Source organism: Salvelinus namaycush, chromosome 2 (assembly GCF_016432855.1).
Source record: "Salvelinus namaycush isolate Seneca chromosome 2, SaNama_1.0, whole genome shotgun sequence".
In the NCBI taxonomy this organism is placed as follows: domain Eukaryota; kingdom Metazoa; phylum Chordata; class Actinopteri; order Salmoniformes; family Salmonidae; genus Salvelinus; species Salvelinus namaycush.
This window is the reverse complement of record NC_052308.1, coordinates 9722412-9745901: the sequence shown is the minus strand read 5'-3', so window position 1 is coordinate 9745901 and position 23490 is coordinate 9722412. Positions and strand designations below refer to the sequence as shown.

Here is a 23490-nt window from a genome sequence, read left to right as displayed (position 1 = left end):
CAGCTGGTGCTCTCATGCATGCGTCAGTGTAGCTTGCCTCGAAGCGAGCATTAAATGCCTTTAGCCCCTATGCTAGGCTCGCGTCACTGGGCAGCTCGTGGCTGGGTTTCCCTTTGTAGTCCGTAATAGTTTTCAAGCCCTGCCACATCTGACGAGCATCAGAGCCGGTGTAGTAGGATTCAATCTTAGTCCTGTATTGATGCTTTGCCTGTTTGATGGTTCATCTGAGGGCATAGCAGGATTTCTTATAAGTGTCCGGATTAGTGTCCTTGAAAGCAGCAGCTCTAGCCTTTAGCTCGGTGCGGATGTTGCCTGTAATCCATGTCTTCTGGTTGGGATATGTACGTATGGTCCCTGTGGGGACAACGTCGTCAATGCACTTATTGATGAAGCCGGTGACTGAGGTGGTATACTCCAATGCCATTGGCTGAATCCCGGAACATATTCCAGTCTGTGCTAGCAAAACAGCCCTGTAGCGTAGCATCCGCGTCATCTGACCACTTCCGTATTGAGCGAGTTACTGGTACTTCCTACTTTAGTTTTTGCTTGTAAGCAGGAATCAGGAGGATAGAATTATGGTCAGATTTTCCAAATGGAGGGCGAGGGAGAGATTTTGTATGCATCTCTGTGTGTGGAGTAAGTGGTCTAGAGTGTTTTTCCCCTCTGGTTGCACATGTGACATGCTGGTAGAAATGAGGTAAACGGGATTTAAGTTTTCCTGCATTAAAGTCCCCTGCCACTAGAAGCGCCGCTTCTAGAGGAGCATTTTCATGTTTGCTTATGGCCTTATACAGCTCGCTGAGTGCGGTCTTAGTGCCAGCATCGGTTTGTGGTGGTAAATAGACGGCTACGAATAAGATAGATGAAAACTCTCTTGGTAGATAGTGTGGTCTACAGCTTATCATGAGGTACTCTACCTCAGGCAAGTAATACCTCGATACTTCCTTTATATTAGACATCGCACACCAGCTGTTATTGACAAATAGACACACCACCACCCCTCGTACTACCAGACATAGCAGTTCTGTCCTGCCGATGCACGGGAAAACCCAGCCAACTGTATATTATCCGTGTCGTCTTTCAGCCACGACTCGGTGAAACATAAGATATTACAGTTTTAAAATGTCCCATCGGTAGGATAGTCTCGAACGGAGCTCATCCAGTTTATTCTCCAGGGATTGCAAGTTGGCCAATAGAACGGATAGCAGAGGCGGGTTACCCACTCGCTGACGAATTCTCACAAGGCACCCCAAACTCTGCCCCCAATATTATGTCACGGTTTCAATTTGCTGCTGCTAGAGCTACTACTGCTGCTGAAATAGCTACACCCTCAACCGTCACAACTACACTATTTCTCTGTCGGACTGCACTTCAACCTGCTGTACGTTACAGTCCTACAGACACATTGGAAGGCTTCTCTACCTGTGTACTCGGGGTAGCAGATAGCTAGGGGGCTGCGTGTAATCTTCTCCTCAAACAGATCCTTCTTGTTGAGGAAGAGGATGATGGAGGTCTCTGTGAACCACTTGTTGTTGCAGATGGAATCAAACAGCTTCATGCTCTCATGCATCCGGTTCTGGTAGACAGATAGATGGGGAGAAATACTGGGTCACGTACAATTATTTACAGTTGAAGTCGGAAGTTTACATACACCTTAGCCAAATACATTTAAGTGTGTCACAACTCCTGACATATAATCCTAGTAAAAATTCCCTGTCTTAGGTCAGTTAGGATCACCACTTTATTTTAAGAATGTGAAATGTTAGAATAATAGTAGAGAGAATTATTTATTTCAGCTTTTATTTCTATCATCATATTCCCAGTGGGTCAGAAGTTTACATACACTCAATTAGTATTTGGTAGCATTTCCTTTAAATTGTTTAACTTGGGTCAAACGTTTCAGGTAGCCTTCCACAAGCTTCCCACAATAAGTTGGGTGAATTTTGGCCCATTCCTCCTGACAGAGCTGGTGTAACTGCGTCAGGTTTGTAGGCCTCCTTGCTCGCACACACTTTTTCAGTTCTGCCCACAAATTTTCTATAGGATTAAGGTCAGGGCTTTGTGATGGCCACTCCAATACCTTGACTTTGTTGTCCTTAAGCCATTTTGCCACAACTTTGGAAGTATGCTTGGGGTCATTGTCCATTTGGAAGACCCATTTGCGACCAAGCTTTAAGTTCCTGACTGATGTCTTGAGATGTTGCTCCAATATATCCACATCATTTTCTTCCCTCATGATGCCATCTATTTTGTGAAGTGCACCAGTCCCTCCTGCAGCAAAGCACCCCCACAACATGATGCTGCCACCCCCGTGCTTCACGGTTGGGATGGTGTTCTTCAGCTTGCAAGCCTCCCCCTTTTTCGCACCAAAGTACGTTCATCTCTAAGAGACAGAATGCGTCTCCTTCCTGAGCGGTATGACGGCTGCGTGGTCCCATGGTGTTTATATTTGCGTACTATTGTTTGTACTGATGAACGTGGTACCTTCAGGCATTTGTAAATTGCTCCCAAGGATGAACCAGACTTGTGGAGGTCTACAATTTGTTTTCTGAGGTCTTGGCTGATTTCTTTTGATTTCCCCATGATGTCAAGCAAAGAGGCACTGAGTTTGAAGGTAGGCCTTGAAATACATCCACAGGTACACCTCCAATTGACTCAAATGATGTAAATTAATCTATCAGAAGCTTCTAAAGCCATGACATCATTTTCTGAAATTTCCCAAGCTGTTTAAAGGCACAGTCAACTTAGTGTATGTAAACTTCTGACCCACTGGAATTGTGATACAGTGAATTATAAGTGAAATAATCTGTCTGCAAACAATTGTTGGAACAATTACTTGTGTCATGCACAAAGTAGATGTTCTATCCGACTTGCCAAAACTATAGTTTGTTAACAAGAAATTTGTGGAGTGGTTGAAAAACGAGTTTTAATGTCTCCAACCTAAGTGTATGTAAACTTCCGACTTCAACTGTATATAAACACTAGATGACAGAGAAGGAGCGTTGTGTTGAAGCCACTGTGCCTCAATCTTGGCACTCCCCCACAATAGTAAAACAAATATTTAGGAAGCTATAGAAAGCATTTACATAACTTTTTGCCACATGCATTCTATTACAGACACCTTAACACATACTTTTCATTTATATTATGTGATCTAAACATACAAATTAAAATATCTATAGTATTTTCCTTAAACTATTTTGATTACAAATATTTACTGTCCACAATACAACAATAAAATACATAAATCTTGTAATTTTGTCCTTGAAACATTTAATTGAAATTCTGTAGAATTCCATTCATTCCTATGGAGGACTGCTCCTACTGGGGAGTGTCAATATTGCCGACCGGTGGCTTCAAAGCCTCTCAATGGCCAAAACATAGCATCAGCAAGGGTTTATTTAAATGATAATGCCTGAAAAGACGGTGTTTGGAGGATATATTGGCACAGGTGTTGTTAGTCGAGGGCCAGCAAACCATGCCAATATATCCTCCAAGGGCATTATCACTTTTATACAACGGGTTACCAACATATTAAAATAATGATTTACATATTATCATTAAAAACATTAATCTGATGAATTTATTCATACTATTTCATCCTTCCACAAGATATAGTCCTAACACAAATCTAGGGTTGCTACCCAAGCCGGCTGGTCGTTTGTTCTATTGGTTCGGTTGCCAGAGATGCGACCCAGTCGTTCAGTCTTTTTGTTCTGTATCTATGGACACAACCCAGTCGTCCGCTCTAAATGTTCCATTGCCATACCGGCTAGCAACGTTCTTATGCCTTGCTTGCTAGCTAGCCAACTACAGCTAGCATACAGTCACGTCAAACAGTGCAGCCAGAATAACAACAGTAGCATTTGCATTTGTTTAAGCTGTTTTCTAATGACATTTATTTGGATACATCTATAACAATGAGCTAATGAGGTGCGATTTTGCCTGGCATAGAAAATCTGCTCTCTCAACAGTACACTGTTGTTCAGAGGAGCTAGCCAACAATACAGCTAACACAATTACTTCAATCTGAAGCTGGAAAGACTAGCCGCACTAAGTTTCGTTTGACCTTTTTTCAATTGACATTTCTTTGTATATATTCATAGAAATTATGCCAGCTGATTCATGATTTAGACTGGATGAGAAACGCTGCATGCATGTCTGTCTCGTCCCAACTCCCGACACATTCATTACTATGGGACAGCTGGAGATCAAATTTGAATATTGAAACAATGTTGCAAATGTCGGAGAAACAGACAGCAAGGTTTATACAAATCTCTACTGTTAAAAACAAATTGCTAGTCTAAAAGAAATGTGAGCTAATGTCTCGATGCTTTTTATGGTGGATGTCAAGTTTATAAATTGCCTGGCTGGGCTGATGAGACAGCGGATTGCACAGTCAGATGGAACAGAGTAAATAGGCATTTTAACATCATAGATTTAGCCGGTGGTAACTTGTGGAATAGACACTGGCTGGAATGCGATTTTAACCAATCAGCATTCAGGATTAGACCCACCCATTGTATAAATACATCCCATAGGGCGGCGGACAATTTGCCAAGAGTGGTCCGGGTTAGGGGAGGGTTTGGCCGGGGTAGGCCTTCATTGTAAAATAATAATGTGTTCTTAACTGACTTGCCTAGTTAAATAAAGGTAAAATAAAATAAATACAAAATTGGTCACATCACATCCAAAGACATCAACTAAAGGATAAAACATAGAGGTTGCCACAAGGGGGCAGTAACACCTCATTTTAAAACTAGCTGTATAGGGTAGTGGTACAGTATGTCTTTTGTGAATGTGTCTATGCTTTCTTCTTTCTCACTGCAGTAGTGGAGATGGATGGAGAGGCCGAGTGTGTCTGTGTGGTGTGAGGGGGATGGTGAGAGGAAACATATTGTTCAAGCAGACTGTTAAAAATAGATGAATGTGCTGTATAAAAAAAGGACTGACTGAAAGGAAGTAAAACAGGTGAACATCCATAGAAGTAAACGAACGGCCTATTTGGTCCTAAGAATTTGTGAGCTATAGTATATCAACAAGACTATTGAATTAATGTGGGATCAAGTTGTTACACTCTCTCACAAAATGCAGTGTCTGTGAGGTAGGATGGTTCCTCCCATCAAGTATTTGTCCTGTACTTACATAAGTGGTGTATTGATTGGGTGCTTGACACCACAGTGAGGAAAACAAATGGCTCGTTGCACAGAAATCAGATGCTATCTAAGCAGCTTGAACCACTCCACAGGTTAAGTCATCAACCCACACTTCAGTAAGCAGTGTGTGCAGTATATCACGTACACCCCTATATAATAAAATCGATCTAATCTAATAGCCTATTCCAGTGCACATATCTTGTTAAACAAAATGTAGAGAAGTAATATTTGCTTTATAATATGTAAAGCATATGGGTGTTTTGGTACCAGATGACAAGTATACGTATGACCAGTTGATAATGTGTGGATCACAGAAATATTGTCTATTTCCAAGGTGTGGATAAGATAGGTGACTCTTCCTCCTCACCATCTCCTCATCCTCAGCCAGCACCAGGTCATAAGCACTCAGCGCCACACAGAAGATGATGGCTGTGACTCCTTCAAAGCAGTGGATCCATTTCTTCCTCTCTGAGCGCTGGCCGCCCACGTCAAACATCCTGCAGGAGAGAGGCGGAGAGAGGGATGAGTGGAAAGAGAGAGCGGGAGAGAGAGGTGGAGATATGTATGAGGGTTAAGAGGGAGAGAGGAATGAGAGAGGGATGAGGGTAAAGAGGGAGAGAGAGGTTGAGAGATGGATGAGGAGAAAGAGAGGGAGAGATGGATGAGGAGAAAGAGGGAGAGAGAGGATGGAGAGATGGATGAGGGTAAAGAGGGAGAGGATGGAGAGATGGATGAGGGTAAAGAGGGAGAGAGGATGGAGAGATGGATGAGGGTAAAGAGGGAGAGAGGATGGAGAGATGGATGAGGGTAAAGAGGGAGAGAGGATGGAGAGATGGATGAGGGTACAGAGGGAGAGAGGATGGAGAGAGGTGGAGAGAGACATGAAGGTAGTAACACCGAAAAAGAAAGAGAGAAAAGATAAGGTGAAGTACAGAGAGGAGAGAAGTAGAGAAGAAAAAGAGAGTGTGATAAGGGGAAGAAAGATAGAGAGAAAGTGAGGGTGACATTCCATCTCAGGCTATGCATTAACATTTCATGAGGTTGTTCTGAGTACAAAGGCAGCTGGGGAGAGAGACAGACAGAGATCCATTAGATACGCTGGACCGTGATAAAAGACTACAGGGCCAACACTGCTACAGGAAGCCCTCAGGGGCCATATGTATCAAGCGTCTCAGGGTAGGAGTGCTGATCTAGGATCAGGTTCCCCTCTGTCCATGCAATCACATTCCGTTTTGATCTGAAAGGGAAAACTGCTCCTAAATCAGCACTTCTACTCTGAGATGCTTGGCTTCTACTCTGAGATGCTTGGCTTCTACTCTGAGATGCTTGGCTTCTACTCTGAGATGCTTGGCTTCTACTTTGAGTGTTCAGACGCTTGAACACTGGAGACACATTAGACTGTTACACCAGGTGTCTACCAGAAGAACTGGGTAAAGGAACTGGGAGAGAGATGACGAGGCTCTACCACGTGAGCCCACCACACAGATGAGGTGACATTGGTTGTTAGGGAAGGCAGGCGCTGAGGTCATACCCCTGCTTGAGCTGTGATTAGTGCGAACAACACAGCCTTTCTATCACACGTTAATGGACATTGATGTGAAGGTAGATTCTAGAGCTGACCCACTATTCCACATAAAGCTTCATCCTGCAACAAACTGGGCTTTCACAGGCTCAGACATACAAGATTAAGATGACCTAGTTTAGAACTGAGTAACAGGTTTGACTGTCCCATGACTCTGTCAACAACCCAAATGTCAATGACTTGGCATGGAATAATCTGTACCTGTATTCTGTTATCATCCACAGTCTTTGGCAATGTTCTTGAAATTTCCATTGTGAACGAGTGTTAATTTCCCATGTACAGGTTCACCAAGACCAGTGTGTATTTAAAGGGACTGTGTCCAGTATGCTTCATTAGTTTGAGGTATTCATTTCAGAATGGGTAGTGTGCTGTAATGCGGCTGTTGCTGTTCTGCCTCTGTGGGGAATGGACTCAGGGAGAGGGTGGGTGGGTCATAGAGAACAATATTACTTAATGTGCTTCTACACCTGCATTGCTTGCTGTTTGGTGTTTTAGGCTGGGTTTCTGTACAGCATTTTGAGATATCAGCTGATGTAAGAAGGGCTATATAAATACATTTGATTTGAACAGGGTCACAGCAAATGAGGAGAGAGCATAGACAGTAGTGTAAAAAAATATAAACGGACAAAAGCGCTAACATCTCCGGTGAGTGGAGACTGCTGATAGACATGATTGTGAAGCTTAGGAACATGGCAGCCAAAGTGACAGCCAGTGAGAGACAGGTGGAGGTATGGTTAAAGTGACTATGCATATATGATGAACAGAGAGTAGCAGTAGCGTAAAAGGAGGGGTTGGCGGGAGGTGGGACACAATGCAGAGAGCCCAGTTAGCCAATGTGCGGGAGCACTGGTTGGTCGGGCCAATTGAGGTAGTATGTACATGGATGTATGGTTAAAGTGACTATGCATATAACATAAACAGAGAGTAGCAGCAGCGTAAAAGAGGGGTATCCGGGTCAGGCAACTGGGTCTATGGGGATCGTGATAATCACAGCAGCTTCAGTGGCTTCCTCTTTGTGAGGAGAACAACACAAGCTCTAAAGACAGAAACATTGCGAGAGAATATGGAGAAGGTAACACAAAAGAAACAAACACTATTTTAGCATGTCTTCTTTTCACTATCTCTCCCTCAACCAAATGTCTCAGTTGTCATTTCTATGCCATTCATTCATTCTGTTATTCTGTTATTTTCCTGGAGAGGAGTTTCCATAGCTACAGCCAACAGGACAGAGATATAAAGAGGTGACTCTTTTCTTATCAATTGTCTCCATGTATTGTTCATCCCAGACAACGTGTCTGTGAGGCTGTGACAGAAGGTAAATGTCAGCCTCGCGCAGCGCTCTGAGTTTATCTGGAACTTGGTCACTGTGGACTCATATCAGACCACTCAGACAGACAGACGGACGGACAGGCAGGCAGACAGAGACAGGCAGAGGCAGACACACAAACAGGCAGACAGGAATGGCCCGATTTATCACCATGTTTCTCATCGTCTATCTGGCTGTTAAAAGCACTGAAGCTTGAACGGATCTCCCATTGTATCAGATGTACTTGTTAAACAGTGTTACATCTGCTGCTCACAGCCAGGAGGTAGAGGGTGTCTCACAACACTTCCTGGTCAGCCATATGCACATGCCATATAAGACACGCACATGTGGTACACACACAAACCATACACTTTGGACATAGCACCTTTTTTTCAAAGAGCGTAGACTTCATGGGATATCTAGAACCTTAAAGGGTTCTTCGTTTGTCCCCTTTTTGGTTGCAGGTAGAACCGTTTTGGGTTCCATGTAGAACCCTTTCTACAGAGGATTTTACATGGAACCAAAAATAGTTATCCTCTGGGGACAGCCAAAGAACCCTTTTGGAACCTTTTTTCATCCCCAGCAAGTTAAAAACAAGGGGACAGAGGGAATAGACCAGGATATTTGTGCACTGGATCCATTTTGTTTTCTCATTAATGTAATAAGGTAATGGTCAGTTACATGTTTGCCCCTGTCCCAACACAAAGTCATCCAGATATAGAGACTGACACTATTCAGGTTTCAGGGTTGTTCTAAGAGCCCTTACTTGAAGTGTAGGTCCTTGAAGGTGAAGTGTGTCTCCACGATGCCGGTGGTCTTCACTCTGGTCCGCAGCACGTCCTGCTGTGTGGGGATGTAGTCTGATTTGGCTATCCTCTCCATTTCATTCAGGTAGCTGTGAGGACCACACACACAGGATGATGATGAGTGGCGACACATACACATTGGCAAGACACACACACACACACACACACACACACACACACACACACACACACACACACACACACACACACACACACACACACACACACACACACACACACACACACACACACACACACATCCAAGCAGAGGCACTCAAGCAGATACACCACAGCTGTTGTCTGTTGTGTTTTAGCACAACAGTGATTCTGGATTGGTTCTGTTTGGTTCATGCACGACCACAGAGTCCATGTGTTCTGTGTTTGTGTATGATACGTCTCTCTCTTTCGCTCAACTTTCTCAAAGGGAACATTTCTATGGCAACACACATCACTTCAAAGGGTTTTTACCAATGATGTATATAAACCCTGGATTGCTGACGCTATGTATTGGCCATTGAAAGTCTTTGACGCCACCGGTCGGCCATATTGGTACTCCTCAGTAGGAACAGTACTCCATAGGAATGAATGGAATTCTACAGTATTTCAATTAAATGTTTCCAAGGACAAAAATACATGTATGTAAGTATTTTGTTGTTGTAGTGGGGATAGTAACATTAGTACTCTAACAAAAAAATATACTTGAAGGAAAATGTTTCTACATATTTTCATATTATGTTTAGCTCACATAATATCATTTAGAAGTATGCAAGTGTCTGTAATAGATCAAACATGTAATACATTTATGTAGACATTAATAAATTCATTTTTATAGCTTCCAAATAATTTTTTACCAAGATGGCTGCGCAGTGGCTTCAATACAGCGGCCCCTGTCAGTCATCCACGGTTTATACACATCATTGGTTTTTATGCATGACATTTTAAGCATTATGGAAAGCAAAATGGGTAATTTGAGCTGCAATCCATGATGGGTAGAATTCCCAGAGCTGTCAATGGGAGTTAAAATGAGATCAGCCGCTCAAATCGAAAATCTAAATCAAATGTATTTGTCACATGCGCTGAATACAACAGGTGTAGACTTTACCGTGATATGCTTACTTACGAGCTCTTTCCCAACAATGTAGAGTTAAAAAGAACAATTTGCAAATAAAAAAAAGGAAATAGTAACACAATAAAATAACAATAACGAGACTATATACAAGGAGTACAGGTACCTAGTCAATGTGCAGGGGTACGAGGTATTTGAGGTAATTGAGGTGATATGTAGGTAGTGGTAAAAGTGACAAGGCAATCAGGATAGATAATAAACTGAGTAGCAGCAGCGTATGTGAAGAGTGTGAAAGTGTGTCTATGTGTGAGTAGCGTCAATATGCATGTGTGTTTTGTGCGTGTCAGGGTATGTAGTGTGTGTAGAAGTTTCAGTGTAGTGTAGTGTGTGTGTGTGTGTGTGTGTGTAGGTAGAGTCCAGTGAATGTGCATAGAGCCAGGGGGGTCAATAAAAAAAAGGGGGTCAATGCAAATAGTTTGGGTAGCCATTTAATTAACTGTTCAGCAGTCTAATGGCTTTGAGGTAGAAGCTTTTTAGGAGCCTTTTGGTCACAGACTTTGCGATCCGGTACAGCTTGCCATGCGGTAGCAAAGAAAACAGTCTATGACTTGGGTCACTGGAGTCTTCGACAATTCTTTGGACTTTCCTCTGACACCGCCTAGTATATAGGTCCTAGATGGCAGGAAGCTTGGCCCCAGTGATGTATTGGGCCATACGCACTATCCTCTGTTGCGCCTTACAGATGCCGAGCAGTTACCATAACAGGAGGTGATGCACCCAGTCAGGATGCTCTCGATGGTGCAGCTTGTAGAACTTTTTGAGGATCTGGGGACCCATGCCAAATCTTTTCCGTCTCCTGAGGGGGAAAAGGTGTTGTCGTGCCCTCTTCACGAATGTCTTGGTGTGTTTGGATCATGATAGTTTGTTGGTGATGTGGACACCAAGAAACTCTCAACCCGCTCAACTACAGCCCCCTGTTATGTTAATGGGGCCTGTTCGGTCACCATGGAGTTGAGTTTAGTCTGCTACCTGTGGAGTATTATGTCAGGTTTCACACATCAGCAGATGGGAGAGGAGATGAGAGCAGTAGAGAAGAGGAGAATCTAGACACAGACCTCCTCTGTTACCATCAATCAGAACACAATACCATCATACATCAGTCTAATGGGAGGCTGGCCAGAGGTTTTACACACTCCTGATTAAACCTGATATGAGACAGACAAGCCACCAATCAATCTAACTGCCACTGTGATTGCATCAGGGTAAACACCCAGTCTTCTCTGTGATCCGACCTTTAAGAATCAACTCATTCTCTTAATGTGTTTGTAATGTTATTAAAAAGGAAATTGGCAGACAATGCAGAGTTGTTAAGCTGTATGCAAAGTAGACAGGGTTTTGTTTTTCAGGTTGAATAAAAAGTAAACAAGCAGCAGGAGGAGATAGAGAGTAGCTCTAACTGGTGTTGGTCTCCTGGTCACATTTATTTGTATTGTGGTAGCGCGAGGGTGCGTGTGCAGGTGCAGATTGCATACTGAGTGAACTAGAGGGAGGTAAGGAGGGAGGGGATGGAGGGAGGTGGGTTATATTGAGAATCATTGACCGTACCACTCCTTCAAGGGAGTTGTTGACATTGAAGGTCATGGAGTTGTTGTCATGTTGTGTTGCTGCCAGGTTGTGTTGCTGCCATGTTGGGTTGCTGCCATGTTGGGTTGCTGCCATGTTGGGTTGCTGCCAGGTTGTGTTGCTGCCATGTTGTGTTGCTGCCATGTTGTGTTGCTGCCAGGTTGTGTTGCTGCCATGTTGGGTTGCTGCCATGTTGGGTTGCTGCCATGTTGGGTTGCTGCCATGTTGTGTTGCTGCCATGTTGTGTTGCTGCCATGTTGGGTTGCTGCCATGTTGGGTTGCTGCCAGGTTGTGTTGCTGCCAGGTTGTGTTGCTGCCAGGTTGTGTTGCTGCCATGTTGGGTTGCTGCCATGTTGGGTTGCTGCCATGTTGTGTTGCTGCCATGTTGTGTTGCTGCCAGGTTGTGTTGCTGCCATGTTGGGTTGCTGCCATGTTGTGTTGCTGCCATGTTGTGTTGCTGCCATGTTGTGTTGCTGCCATGTTGTGTTGCTGCCATGTTGGGTTGCTGCCATGTTGTGTTGCTGCCATGTTGTGTTGCTGCCATGTTGTGTTGCTGCCAGGTTGTGTTGCTGCCAGGTTGTGTTGCTGCCATGTTGGGTTGCTGCCATGTTGGGTTGCTGCCATGTTGTGTTGCTGCCATGTTGTGTTGCTGTCTTAGGTCTCTCTTTATCTAGTGTTGTGGTGTCTCTTTTATCACAATGTGCGTTTTGTCCTTTGGCCCCCGCCCCACAGGAGGCCTCTTGCTAGGCCTCATTGTAAATAAGAATGTGTTCATAATTGAAACACACTATGTCTACTCACTATGCGGCTGAGTCGTTGAGCTGGTACTCCCTGGAGCGCGTGAAGCAGCCTTGCACCCCGCTGTCGGCCCACAGGCGGCGGATCACTTTGGACAGGTCGTTGGGCAGGATGCCCTGCGCCTCAGCAGCAGCCGACAGGGCAAAGAGCTGGCGGGCATCGTCCTGCAGGGGGCGGGAGGGGACAGGAGAGGGACATTATGGGCAAAGCTAGGAGGCTGCAGGTACCACGTACCACAGTACTAGGGAACAGTTATTGCTACAGACACAGAGGTAGAGGGCTAATGTTTAAATCTGAGGACGGAGGGAGAACCCATATTATCACCAAATGTACAGCCAACAGTCTGTCAAACTTTTGTTTTTTAGAGCAGTGAGGTATGGCTGTGTGTAAGGACCTCTGGGGAGAGGATTTGACAAAGCAAGCGCATCTACAGTGATGATGCAAGATCTCATCATAAATCGTTAAAGGGTCTCTCTAACCATAAGAGACAATGATTGAGTGAACCAGATTAAACTAATAAATATTGGGTTGTTTTGACAGGTGGCCAATGAGGCCAGGTAATCTACACTGTGTGGATGGCTAATATGGGAGATATATTGGTGTCTGTGGACAAGGCGTCTGGATGATAAATAATGTAGTATTGTAATAAAGTGTGCCAGTGGAAGTCAGTGGCAGGCAGGATATATATTTCCTCTGGGTGTTTCTCCCTCTACCATCTGTGTACTGCAGTGGAGGCTGCTGAGGGGAGGACGGCTCATAATAATGGCTGGAACGGAGCAAATGGAATGGCATCAAACCATTCCACTTATTCTGCTCCAGCCATTACCATGAGCCTGTCCTCCCCAATTATGGTGCCACCAACCTCCCGTGGTGTAGTGTAAATAGACAGGGATGATTGGCGTGATGGCGATGATGACACAGCACAGTTCAGTCGCCAATGTGAAGATAATGAGTTTAGTTTAGTTTATTAGGATGTGTGCAGCAGCTACTCTTTCTGGGGTCCACACAGAACATACAAATACATGACAGAGTACAGAACACTCATAGACAAGAACATCATAAGAGAACCAGACCCCTCCATGCCCAGAGACTCAGCAGAGCGGACGGATGAACAGCTGGCTAGGCTCAGAGAACCAGACACCTCCATGCCCAGAGACTCAGCAGAGCAGACGGATGAACAGCTGGTTAGGCTCAGAGAACCAGACTCCTCCATGCCCAGAGACTCAGCAGAGCAGACGGATGAACAGCTGGCTAGGCTCAGAAAACCAGACACCTCCATGCCCAGAGACTCAACAGAGCAGACAGATGAACAGCTGGCTAGGCTCAGAGAACCAGACCCCTCCATGCCCAGAGACTCAGCAGAGCGGACGGATGAACAGCTGGCTAGGCTCAGAGAACCAGACCCCTCCATGCCCAGAGACTCAGCAGAGCAGACGGATGAACAGCTGGCTAGGCTCAGAGAACCAGACCCCTCCATGCCCAGAGACTCAGCAGAGCAGACGGATGAACAGCTGGCTAGGCTCAGAGAACCAGACACCTCCATGCCCAGAGACTCAGCAGAGCAGACGGATGAACAGCTGGCTAGGCTCAGAGAACCAGACACCTCCATGCCCAGAGACTCAGCAGAGCAGAAGGATGAACAGCTGGCTAGGCTCAGAGAACCAGACTCCTCCATGCCCAGAGACTCAGCAGAGCAGACGGATGAACAGCTGGCTAGGCTCAGAGAACCAGACCCCTCCATGCCCAGAGACTCAGCAGAACAGACGGATGAACAGCTGGCTAGGCTCAGAGAACCAGACCCCTCCATGCCCAGAGACTCAGCAGAGCAGACGGATGAACAGCTGGCTAGGCTCAGAGAACCAGACACCTCCATGCCCAGAGACTCAGCAGAGCAGACGGATGAACAGCTGGCTAGGCTCAGAGAACCAGACCCCTCCATGCCCAGAGACTCAGAGAGCAGACGGATGAACATCTGGCTAGGCTCAGAGAACCACACACCTCCATGCCCAGAGACTCAGCAGAGCAGACGGATGAACAGCTGGCTAGGCTCAGAGAACCAGACCCCTCCATGCCCAGAGACTCATCAGAGCAGACAGATGAACAGCTCTGCATACTGTCCACTGAGTCAACACCTCTCCACCCACACACACATACAGTATGCATATCTGCTGTGTCACCTGTTTCCATAATAGCAAATTAGCAAAGCTCAAATTGAATAATCAATCAATTTAGTGAACTGGAACAAAATGGTAATAAATGTACAGTTCAATTTGAGACTGGGAGTGCAGTTCACAGAGGATATTTTGCTATGTTTTCAGCATCTTTCTTTGGATTTGAAATGACAAAGCAAATGAAATGACACAGCATATGGAGGCTCGATTTCCTCTCCCTGGGAACTGTGCTTACGATGACTCATTGAGACAATTCTGGGCACCAGTACCCGTGTGTGTGTGCGTGTGTGTGTACCCGTGTGTGTGTGCGTGCGTGTGTGTCTATGCAATGTTCTATGTGTGTTCTTGTGCATCACTGTCTAAAGTATGCATACATGTTGGCTGTTGTCTAATGTACTGTATGAGAGTATGTTGGTGGCAGCCGGGGCGCTAAATGCCTGCAGAGGAGGCAGAGCAAGTATCAATACGTCCAGTGGCATGAACGATGGTCTGAGGACACAAAGGTGTGTACCCATCCATCCTCCCGTAATGACCGTAATGGTTGGGAACGAAGCCTTTCTTTCAGCCTGAGGTTTAATTCTGTCATCGTTTTAATATTATTCATAATAATAATAGTATAATGATAATAATCCGTATTTGCGGCTGGCAGCAGTAGCAGAAGGAGGTTTTGAGACAGGTTATTCACTTGAGGTGCACAGTGCCTACGCTGCAGAAATTGCCTGCAAAGGAAATCTGCTTGTAAAATGTTTCCTGTCAGCAGCTTTAAATAAAAACCCTTAGTTAGCGCGCCTTCTCCTTTTTCAGCACACTTCACGTTTCTTCATGATCAAGCCTGCATTGCCCTCGTGGTTGCAGGAAAACCCACTCACAGCCTCTACCTTCTCTCTCTCAATGGTCAGTGCTATCTGGGATCTTACAGCCATAACCCTTACAAATTCCAACTTCAATGGGGTAGGGACCCTCTCTCAATCTCTCAACTGCTCTCTCTGAGCACTGAGGAGAGAGCGGGTCTGAACCTCAAGAGTCCCCACTGTAAGTGTGTGTGTGTGTGTGTGTGTGTGTGTGTGTGTGTGTGTGTGTGTGTGTGTGTGTGTGTGTGTGTGTGTGTGTGTGTGTGTGTGTGTGTGTGTGTGTGTGTGTGTGTGCGGGGGGGGGGGGTTGTGTGTGCGCATAATGGTTGTCAATTGTCATGGCAATTTTGAATAAAAAAAATACAAAATCAAGCAAAGCAAAGTTAGTAGAATGTTTGAATTTAGAATGTTTGCTTGATAAGAGCAACAACGTTGATTTGAAACCCATTCTATGTCTTTGCCATGGCAATTCAATTCATTTCAATACACTCACATTTGAATATAATGATATCACAATTAAATACAGCAACTTCAGTAGAATTTAGAACGTTTGGTTAATAGATTCTGTTGATATGCAATATTGATTTGGAACTCAGTTTTGGTAGCAACAAGCCTAAGCCTAGGCTTCTGCTATCCAAGATTATATAAATTTTTCAACAATGAACTTCAATACCCAGCAACTTAACCAGTTCATACCATGGATGGCACAGGGACATCAGTATCTTGCTATCATAATCAATGGTTACAATTAAATAGTACATTCTTACCAGGATTTGGTTCGTTGCTTATTTTAGTGTATTTCTCAACATCCATTTCTAGAATGCATTTAGGTACAGTGCCTTCGGAAAGTATTCAGACCCCTTGACTTTTTCCACATTTTGTTAAGTTACAGCCTTATTCTAAAATGGATTTTAAAAAACCCTCAGCAATCTACACACAATACCCCATATTGACAGTATTCAGACCCTTTGCTATGAGACTCGAAATTGAGCTCAGGTGCAACCTGTTTCCATTGATCATCCTTGAGATGTTTCTACAACTTGATTGGAGTCCACCCTTGGTAAATTCAATTGATTGGACATGATTTGGAAAGGCACACACCTGTCTATTTAAGGTCCAACAGTTGCAAAAACCAAGCCATGAGGTCGAAGGAATTGTCCATAGAGCTCCGAGACAGGATTGTGTTGAAGCACAGATCTGGGGAAGGGTACCAAAACATGTCTGCAGCATTGAAGGTCCCCAAGAGCACAGTGGCCTCCATCACTCTTAAATTGAAACAGTTTAGAACCACCAAGACTCTTCCTAGAGCTGGCCGCACGGCCAAACTGAGCAATCGGGGGAGAAGGGCCTTGGTCAGGGAGGTGACCAAGAACACGATGTCACTGACATAGCTCTAGAGTTCTTCTGTGGAGATGGGAGAACCTTCCAGAAGGACAACTATCTCTGCAGCACTTCAGCAATTAGGCCTTAGAGTGACCAGACGGAAGCCACTCATCAGTAAAAGGCACATGACAGCCCGCTTGGAGTTTGCCAAAAGGCACCTAAAGACTCTCAGACCATGAGAAACAAGATTCTCTGGTCTGATGAAACCAAGATTGAACTCTTTGGCCTGAATGCCAAGCGTCACGTCTGGAGGAAACATGGCACCATCCCTACAGTGAAGCATGGTGGTGGCAGCATCATGTTGTGGCCATGTTTTCAAGCGGGAGGGACTGGGAGACCAGTCAGAAACGAGGCAAAGATGAACGGAGCAAAGAACAGAGAGATCCTTGATGAAAACCTGCTCCAGAGCACTCAGGACCTCAGACTGAGGCGAAGGTTCACCTACCAATAGTACAACGACCCTAAGCACACAGCCAAGACAACACAGGAGTGGCTTCAGAACAAGTCTTAGAATGTCCTTGAGTGGCCCAGCCAGAGCCTGGACTTGAACCCGATTGAACATCTCTGGAGAGACCTGAAAATAGCTCTGCAGCAACGCTCCCCATTCAACCTGACAGAGCTTGAGAGGATCTGCAGAGAAGAATGGGAGGAACTCCCCAAATATGGAGGTGTGCCAAGCTTGTAGCATCATATGCAAGAAGAATCGATGCTGTAATCGCTGTCAAAGATGCTTCAACTAAGTACTGAGTAAAGGGTCTGAATACTTATGTAAATTTAATATTTAATTTTAAAAAATATATACATTTGCAAACATTTCTAAAAACCTGTTTTTGCTTTGTCATTATGGGGTATTGTGTGTAGATTGATGAGGGCAAAAAATAAAATTTAATCAATTTTAGAATAAGGCTGTAAGGTAACAAAATGTGGAACAAGTCAAGGGGTCTGAATACTCTCTGAAGGCACTGTGCATCTAGAACTGGTTTTGTGTGTCTTTAGGTCAAGACCTCCCAAGTTTCTTAGAGATCTGGCATTGTGAGTGCTACTGGAAGTCCCTATACATGGCCAGCTTCCCCTACCACTACCTGCTTGAGAAACCATGTCTGTTCCACAAGCACATGGAGATAAGGCTCAAGGGGGAGTTTTACAGGAGAGTCAGGACTGAACTTTACGAGCAACATGTGACCTCAGTTGGCCAGTAGCTTTTTTCTAATTAGGAGATGGAGAAACTGGAAGCCATTCTGAGGGTGTTGGAGTTAGCTGCAGAGATGGGCTTCCTGTAAATCTCTTATGTATTTTGTAGAGGTATAGTAGGATAAAATAGAATAAGATAGGATTGGTAGGTATAGTAAGATAAGAAAGGATTGGTAGGTACAGTAGGATAAAATAGATTAAGATAGGATTGGTAGGTATAGTAAGATAAGAAAGGATTGGTAGGTATAGTAAGATAAAATAGAATAAGAAAGGATTGGTAGGTATAGTAAGATAAGATAGGATTGGTAGGTATAGTAAGATAAAATAGATTAAGATAGGATTGGTAGGTATGGTATGATAAGATTGGTAGGTATAGTAAGATAAGATAGGATTGGTAGGTATAGTAAGATAAAATAGATTAAGATAGGATTGGTAGGTATGGTATGATAAGATTGGTAGGTATAGTAAGATAAAATAGAATAAGAAAGGATTGGTAGGTATAGTAAGATAAGATAGGATTGGTAGGTATAGTAAGATAAAATAGAATAAGAAAGGATTGGTAGGTATAGTAAGCTAAGATAGGATTGGTAGGTATAGTAAGATAAAATAGATTAAGATAGGATTGGTAGGTATGGTATGATAAGATTGGTAGGTATAGTAAGATAAGATAGGATTGGTAGGTATAGTAAGATAAGAAAGGATTGGTAGGTATAGTAGGATAAAATAGATTAAGATAGGATTGGTAGGTATGGTATGATAAGATTGGTAGGTATAGTAAGATAAGATAGGATTGGTAGGTATAGTAAGATAAGAAAGGATTGGTAGGTATAGTAAGATAAAATTGATTAAGATAGGATTGGTAGGTATGGTATGATAAGATTGGTAGGTATAGTAAGATAAAATAGAATAAGAAAGGATTGGTAGGTATAGTAAGATAAGATAGGATTGGTAGGTATAGTAAGATAAGAAAGGATTGGTAGGTATAGTAAGATAAAATAGATTAAGATAGGATTGGTAGGTATAGTAAGATAAGAAAGGATTGGTAGGTATAGTAAGATAAAATAGAATAAGAAAGGATTGGTAGGTATAGTAAGATAAGATAGGATTGGTAGGTATAGTAAGATAAGATAGGATTGGTAGGTATAGTAAGATAAAATAGAATAAGAAAGGATTGGTAGGTATAGTAAGATAAGATAGGATTGGTAGGTATAGTAAGATAAAATAGATTAAGATAGGATTGGTAGGTATGGTATGATAAGATTGGTAGGTATAGTAAGATAAGATAGGATTGGTAGGTATAGTAAGATAAAATAGATTAAGATAGGATTGGTAGGTATGGTATGATAAGATTGGTAGGTATAGTAAGATAAAATAGAATAAGAAAGGATTGGTAGGTATAGTAAGATAAGATAGGATTGGTAGGTATAGTAAGATAAAATAGAATAAGAAAGGATTGGTAGGTATAGTAAGCTAAGATAGGATTGGTAGGTATAGTAAGATAAAATAGATTAAGATAGGATTGGTAGGTATGGTATGATAAGATTGGTAGGTATAGTAAGATAAGATAGGATTGGTAGGTATAGTAAGATAAAATAGATTAAGATAGGATTGGTAGGTATAGTAAGATCAGATAGGATTGGTAGGTATAGTAAGATAAAATAGATTAAGATAGGATTGGTAGGTATGGTATGATAAGATTGGTAGGTATAGTAAGATAAGAAAGGATTGGTAGGTATAGTAAGATAAAATAGATTAAGATAGGATTGGTAGGTATAGTAAGCTAAGATAGGATTGGTAGGTATAGTAAGATAAAATAGATTAAGATAGGATTGGTAGGTATGGTATGATAAGATTGGTAGGTATAGTAAGATAAGAAAGGATTGGTAGGTATAGTAAGATAAAATAGAATAAGATAGGATTGGTAGGTAGGTATAGAAAGATAAGATAGGATTGGTAGGTATGGTAAGATAAGATAGGATTGGTAGGTATGGTAAGATAAGATAGGATTGGTAGGTATAGTAAGATAAAATAGAATAATATAGGATTGGTAGGTATAGTAAGATAAGAAAGGATTGGCTTGGTAGGTATAGTAAGATAAGATAGGATTGGTAGGTATAGTAAGATAAGATAGGATTGGTAGGTATAGTAAGATCAGATAGGATTGGCTTGGTAGGTATAGTAAGATAAGATATGATTGGTAGGTATAGTAAGATCAGATAGGATTGGCTTGGTAGGTATAGTAAGATAAGATAGGATTGGCTTGGTAGGTATAGTAAGATAAGATAGGATTGGCTTGGTAGGTATAGTAAGATAAGATAGGATTGGTAGGTATGGTAAGATAAGATAGGATTGGTAGGTATGGTAAGATAAGATAGGATTGGTAGGTATGGTAAGATAAGATTGGTAGGTATAGTAAGATAAGATAGGATTGGTAGGTACAGTAAGATAAGGTAGAATAAGATAGGATTGGTAGGTATAGTAAGATAAGATAGGATTGGTAGGTATAGTAAGATCAGATAAGATTGGTAGGTATAGTAAGATAAGATAGGATTGGTAGGTACAGTAAGATAAGGTAGAATAAGATAGGATTGGTAGGTATAGTAAGATAAGATAGGATTGGTAGGTATAGTAAAATCAAATAGATTAAGACAGGATTGGTAGGTATAGTAAGATAAGATAGGATTGGTAGGTATAGTAAGATCAGATAAGATTGGTAGGTATAGTAAGATAAGATAGGATTGGTAGGTACAGTAAGATAAGGTAGAATAAGATAGGATTGGTAGGTATAGTAAGATCAGATAGGATTGGTAGGTATAGTAAAATCAAATAGATTAAGACAGGATTGGTAGGTATAGTAAGATAAGATAGAATTGGAAGGTATAGTAAGATCAGATAGGATTGGTAGGTATAGTAAAATAAAATAGATTAAGATAGGATTGGTAGGTATAGTAAGATAAAACAGTCTCCTATTAGCGGAAATTGGCGTTCTTTTCAAACTGTGTGACTGCATGTAATGGCTTCTTGGATCGGGCATGGGGTTATGGATGATAGTGACTAATCTTGACTTCATGGGGTTATGGATGATAGTGACTAACCTTGACTTCATGGGGTTATGGATGATAGTGACTAACCTTGACTTCATGGGGTTATGGATGATAGTGACTAATCTTGACTTCATGGGGTTATGGATGATAGTGACTAACCTTGACTTCATGCGGTTATGGATGAGTGACTAACCTTGACTTCATGGGGTTATGGATGATAGTGACTAACCTTGACTTCATGGGGTTATGGATGATAGTGACTAACCTTGACTTCATGGGGTTATGGATGATAGTGACTAACCTTGACTTCATGGGGTTATGGATGATAGTGACTAACCTTGACTTCATGGGGTTAGGGATGACAGTGACTAACCTTGACTTCATGGGGTTATGGATGAGTGACTAACCTTGACTTCATGGGGTTATGGATGATAGTGACTAACCTTGGCTTCTAGAGGTCGTGGATGATAGTGACTAACCTTGACTTCATGGGGTTATGGATGATAGTGACTAACCTTGACTTCATGGGGTTATGGATGAGTGACTAACCTTGACTTCATGGGGTTATGGATGATAGTGACTAACCTTGACTTCATGGGGTTATGGATGATAGTGACTGACCTTGACTTCATGGGGTTATGGATGATAGTGACTAACCTTGACTTCATGGGGTTATGGATGATAGTGACTTACCTTGACTTCATGGGGTTATGGATGATAGTGACTAACCTTGGCTTCTAGAGGTCGTGGATGATAGTGACTAACCTTGACTTCATGGGGTTATGGATGATAGTGACTAACCTTGACTTCATGGGGTTATGGATGATAGTGACTTACCTTGACTTCATGCGGTTATGGATGAGTGACTAACCTTGACTTCATGGGGTTATGGATGATAGTGACTAACCTTGACTTCATGGGGTTATGGATGATAGTGACTAACCTTGACTTCATGCGGTCATGGATGAGTGACTAACCTTGACTTCATGGGGTTATGGATGATAGTGACTAACCTTGACTTCATGGGGTTATGGATGATAGTGACTAACCTTGACTTCATGGGGTTATGGATGATAGTGACTAACCTTGACTTCATGCGGTTATGGATGAGTGACTAACCTTGACTTCATGGGGTTATGGATGATAGTGACTAACCTTGGCTTCTAGAGGTCGTGGATGATAGTGACTTACCTTGACTTCATGGGGTTAGGGATGACAGTGACTAACCTTGACTTCATGGGGTTATGGATGATAGTGACTAACCTTGACTTCATGCGGTTATGGATGAGTGACTAACCTTGACTTCATGGGGTTATGGATGATAGTGACTAACCTTGACTTCATGGGGTTATGGATGATAGTGACTAACCTTGGCTTCTAGAGGTCGTGGATGATAGTGACTTACCTTGACTTCATGGGGTTAGGGATGACAGTGACTAACCTTGACTTCATGGGGTTATGGATGATAGTGACTAACCTTGACTTCATGGGGTTATGGATGATAGTGACTGACCTTGACTTCATGCGGTCATGGATGAGTGACTAACCTTGGCTTAATGAGGTCATGGATTATAGTGACTAACCTTGGCTTCAGTGCCCAGGACATTGTTACTCAAGAGCTCTAGTGGATGTGTAGAAGCAAAGCTGTACCTCTTCTCTAATCATCTGACTGCAGAAACAGAGGAGTCTAACATACATGCCCAAGTGTGTGTGTGTGTGTGTGTGTGTGTGTGTGTGTGTGTGTGTGTGTGTGTGTGTGTGTGTGTGTGTGTGTGTGTGTGTGTGTGTGTGTGTGTGTGTGTGTGTGTGTGTGTGTGTGTGTGTGTGTGTGTGTGTGTGTGTGTGTGTGTGTGTGTGCATGTGTGTGTCTTACCTCTCTGGAGGCCTCTGTGTAGTTGATCTTGAGGTTGCCCATGGCCTTGATAATAGCCATGATGGACTGGATGGTGTTGCTGTAGACCACAGCTCTGTACTGCTTACACTCGTCTTCTGAGTAGCCATCCTCATGGATGATCCTGATGAAGGAGAACAAACCTGAGCATTCTACTGATGTCACTCAAGTGAGGAATAGAAGGGGGCACAAATGTTACTAAGAGAAAAGGAGGACAGGTGGAGAACGGGTGTTTAAAAAGGTGCTTGGGCAGCATCAGGGGAGAACAACTACCCCCTCACATTGGTGCTCCTGAGTGGCGCAGCGGGCTAAGGCACTGCGTCTCAGTGCAAGAGGCATCACTACAGTCCCTTGTTCAAATCCAGTAATCCTGTATCACATCCGGCTGTGATCGGGAGTCACATAGAGCGGCGCACAATAGGCCCAGTTTCGTCAGGGTTTGGTCGGGGTAGGCTGTCATTGTAAATAAGAATTTGTTCTTAACTGACATGCTTAGTTAAATAAAGGTTCAACGTAAAAATAATAATAATAATTGAAGCCACAGAGGTTCAAGACTGGCCGCGGTACTGCAGGCGTTGTTAGCAGAAAACAGGATCCCCCATTATAGTGAATGGAAAAATGT

At 43.1% G+C, this 23490-nt stretch overlaps 1 protein-coding gene across 3 annotated transcripts in view; it reads right to left on the bottom strand.

Annotated features, from left to right (window-relative positions):
* LOC120058769 (guanine nucleotide-binding protein G(i) subunit alpha-2) overlaps positions 1-23490 on the bottom strand; it is a 91025-nt gene that overhangs the window by 3653 nt on the left and 63882 nt on the right. For all 3 annotated transcript variants that reach the window (XM_039007518.1, XM_039007510.1, XM_039007525.1), the window contains 5 exons: positions 22851-22992; positions 12341-12501; positions 8811-8939; positions 5524-5653; positions 1423-1576 (listed from right to left, as the gene is read on the bottom strand). In XM_039007518.1, coding sequence (XP_038863446.1) covers positions 1423-1576; positions 5524-5653; positions 8811-8939; positions 12341-12501; positions 22851-22992 — 716 coding nt within the window. The remainder of the gene's footprint in view (positions 1-1422; positions 1577-5523; positions 5654-8810; positions 8940-12340; positions 12502-22850; positions 22993-23490) is intronic.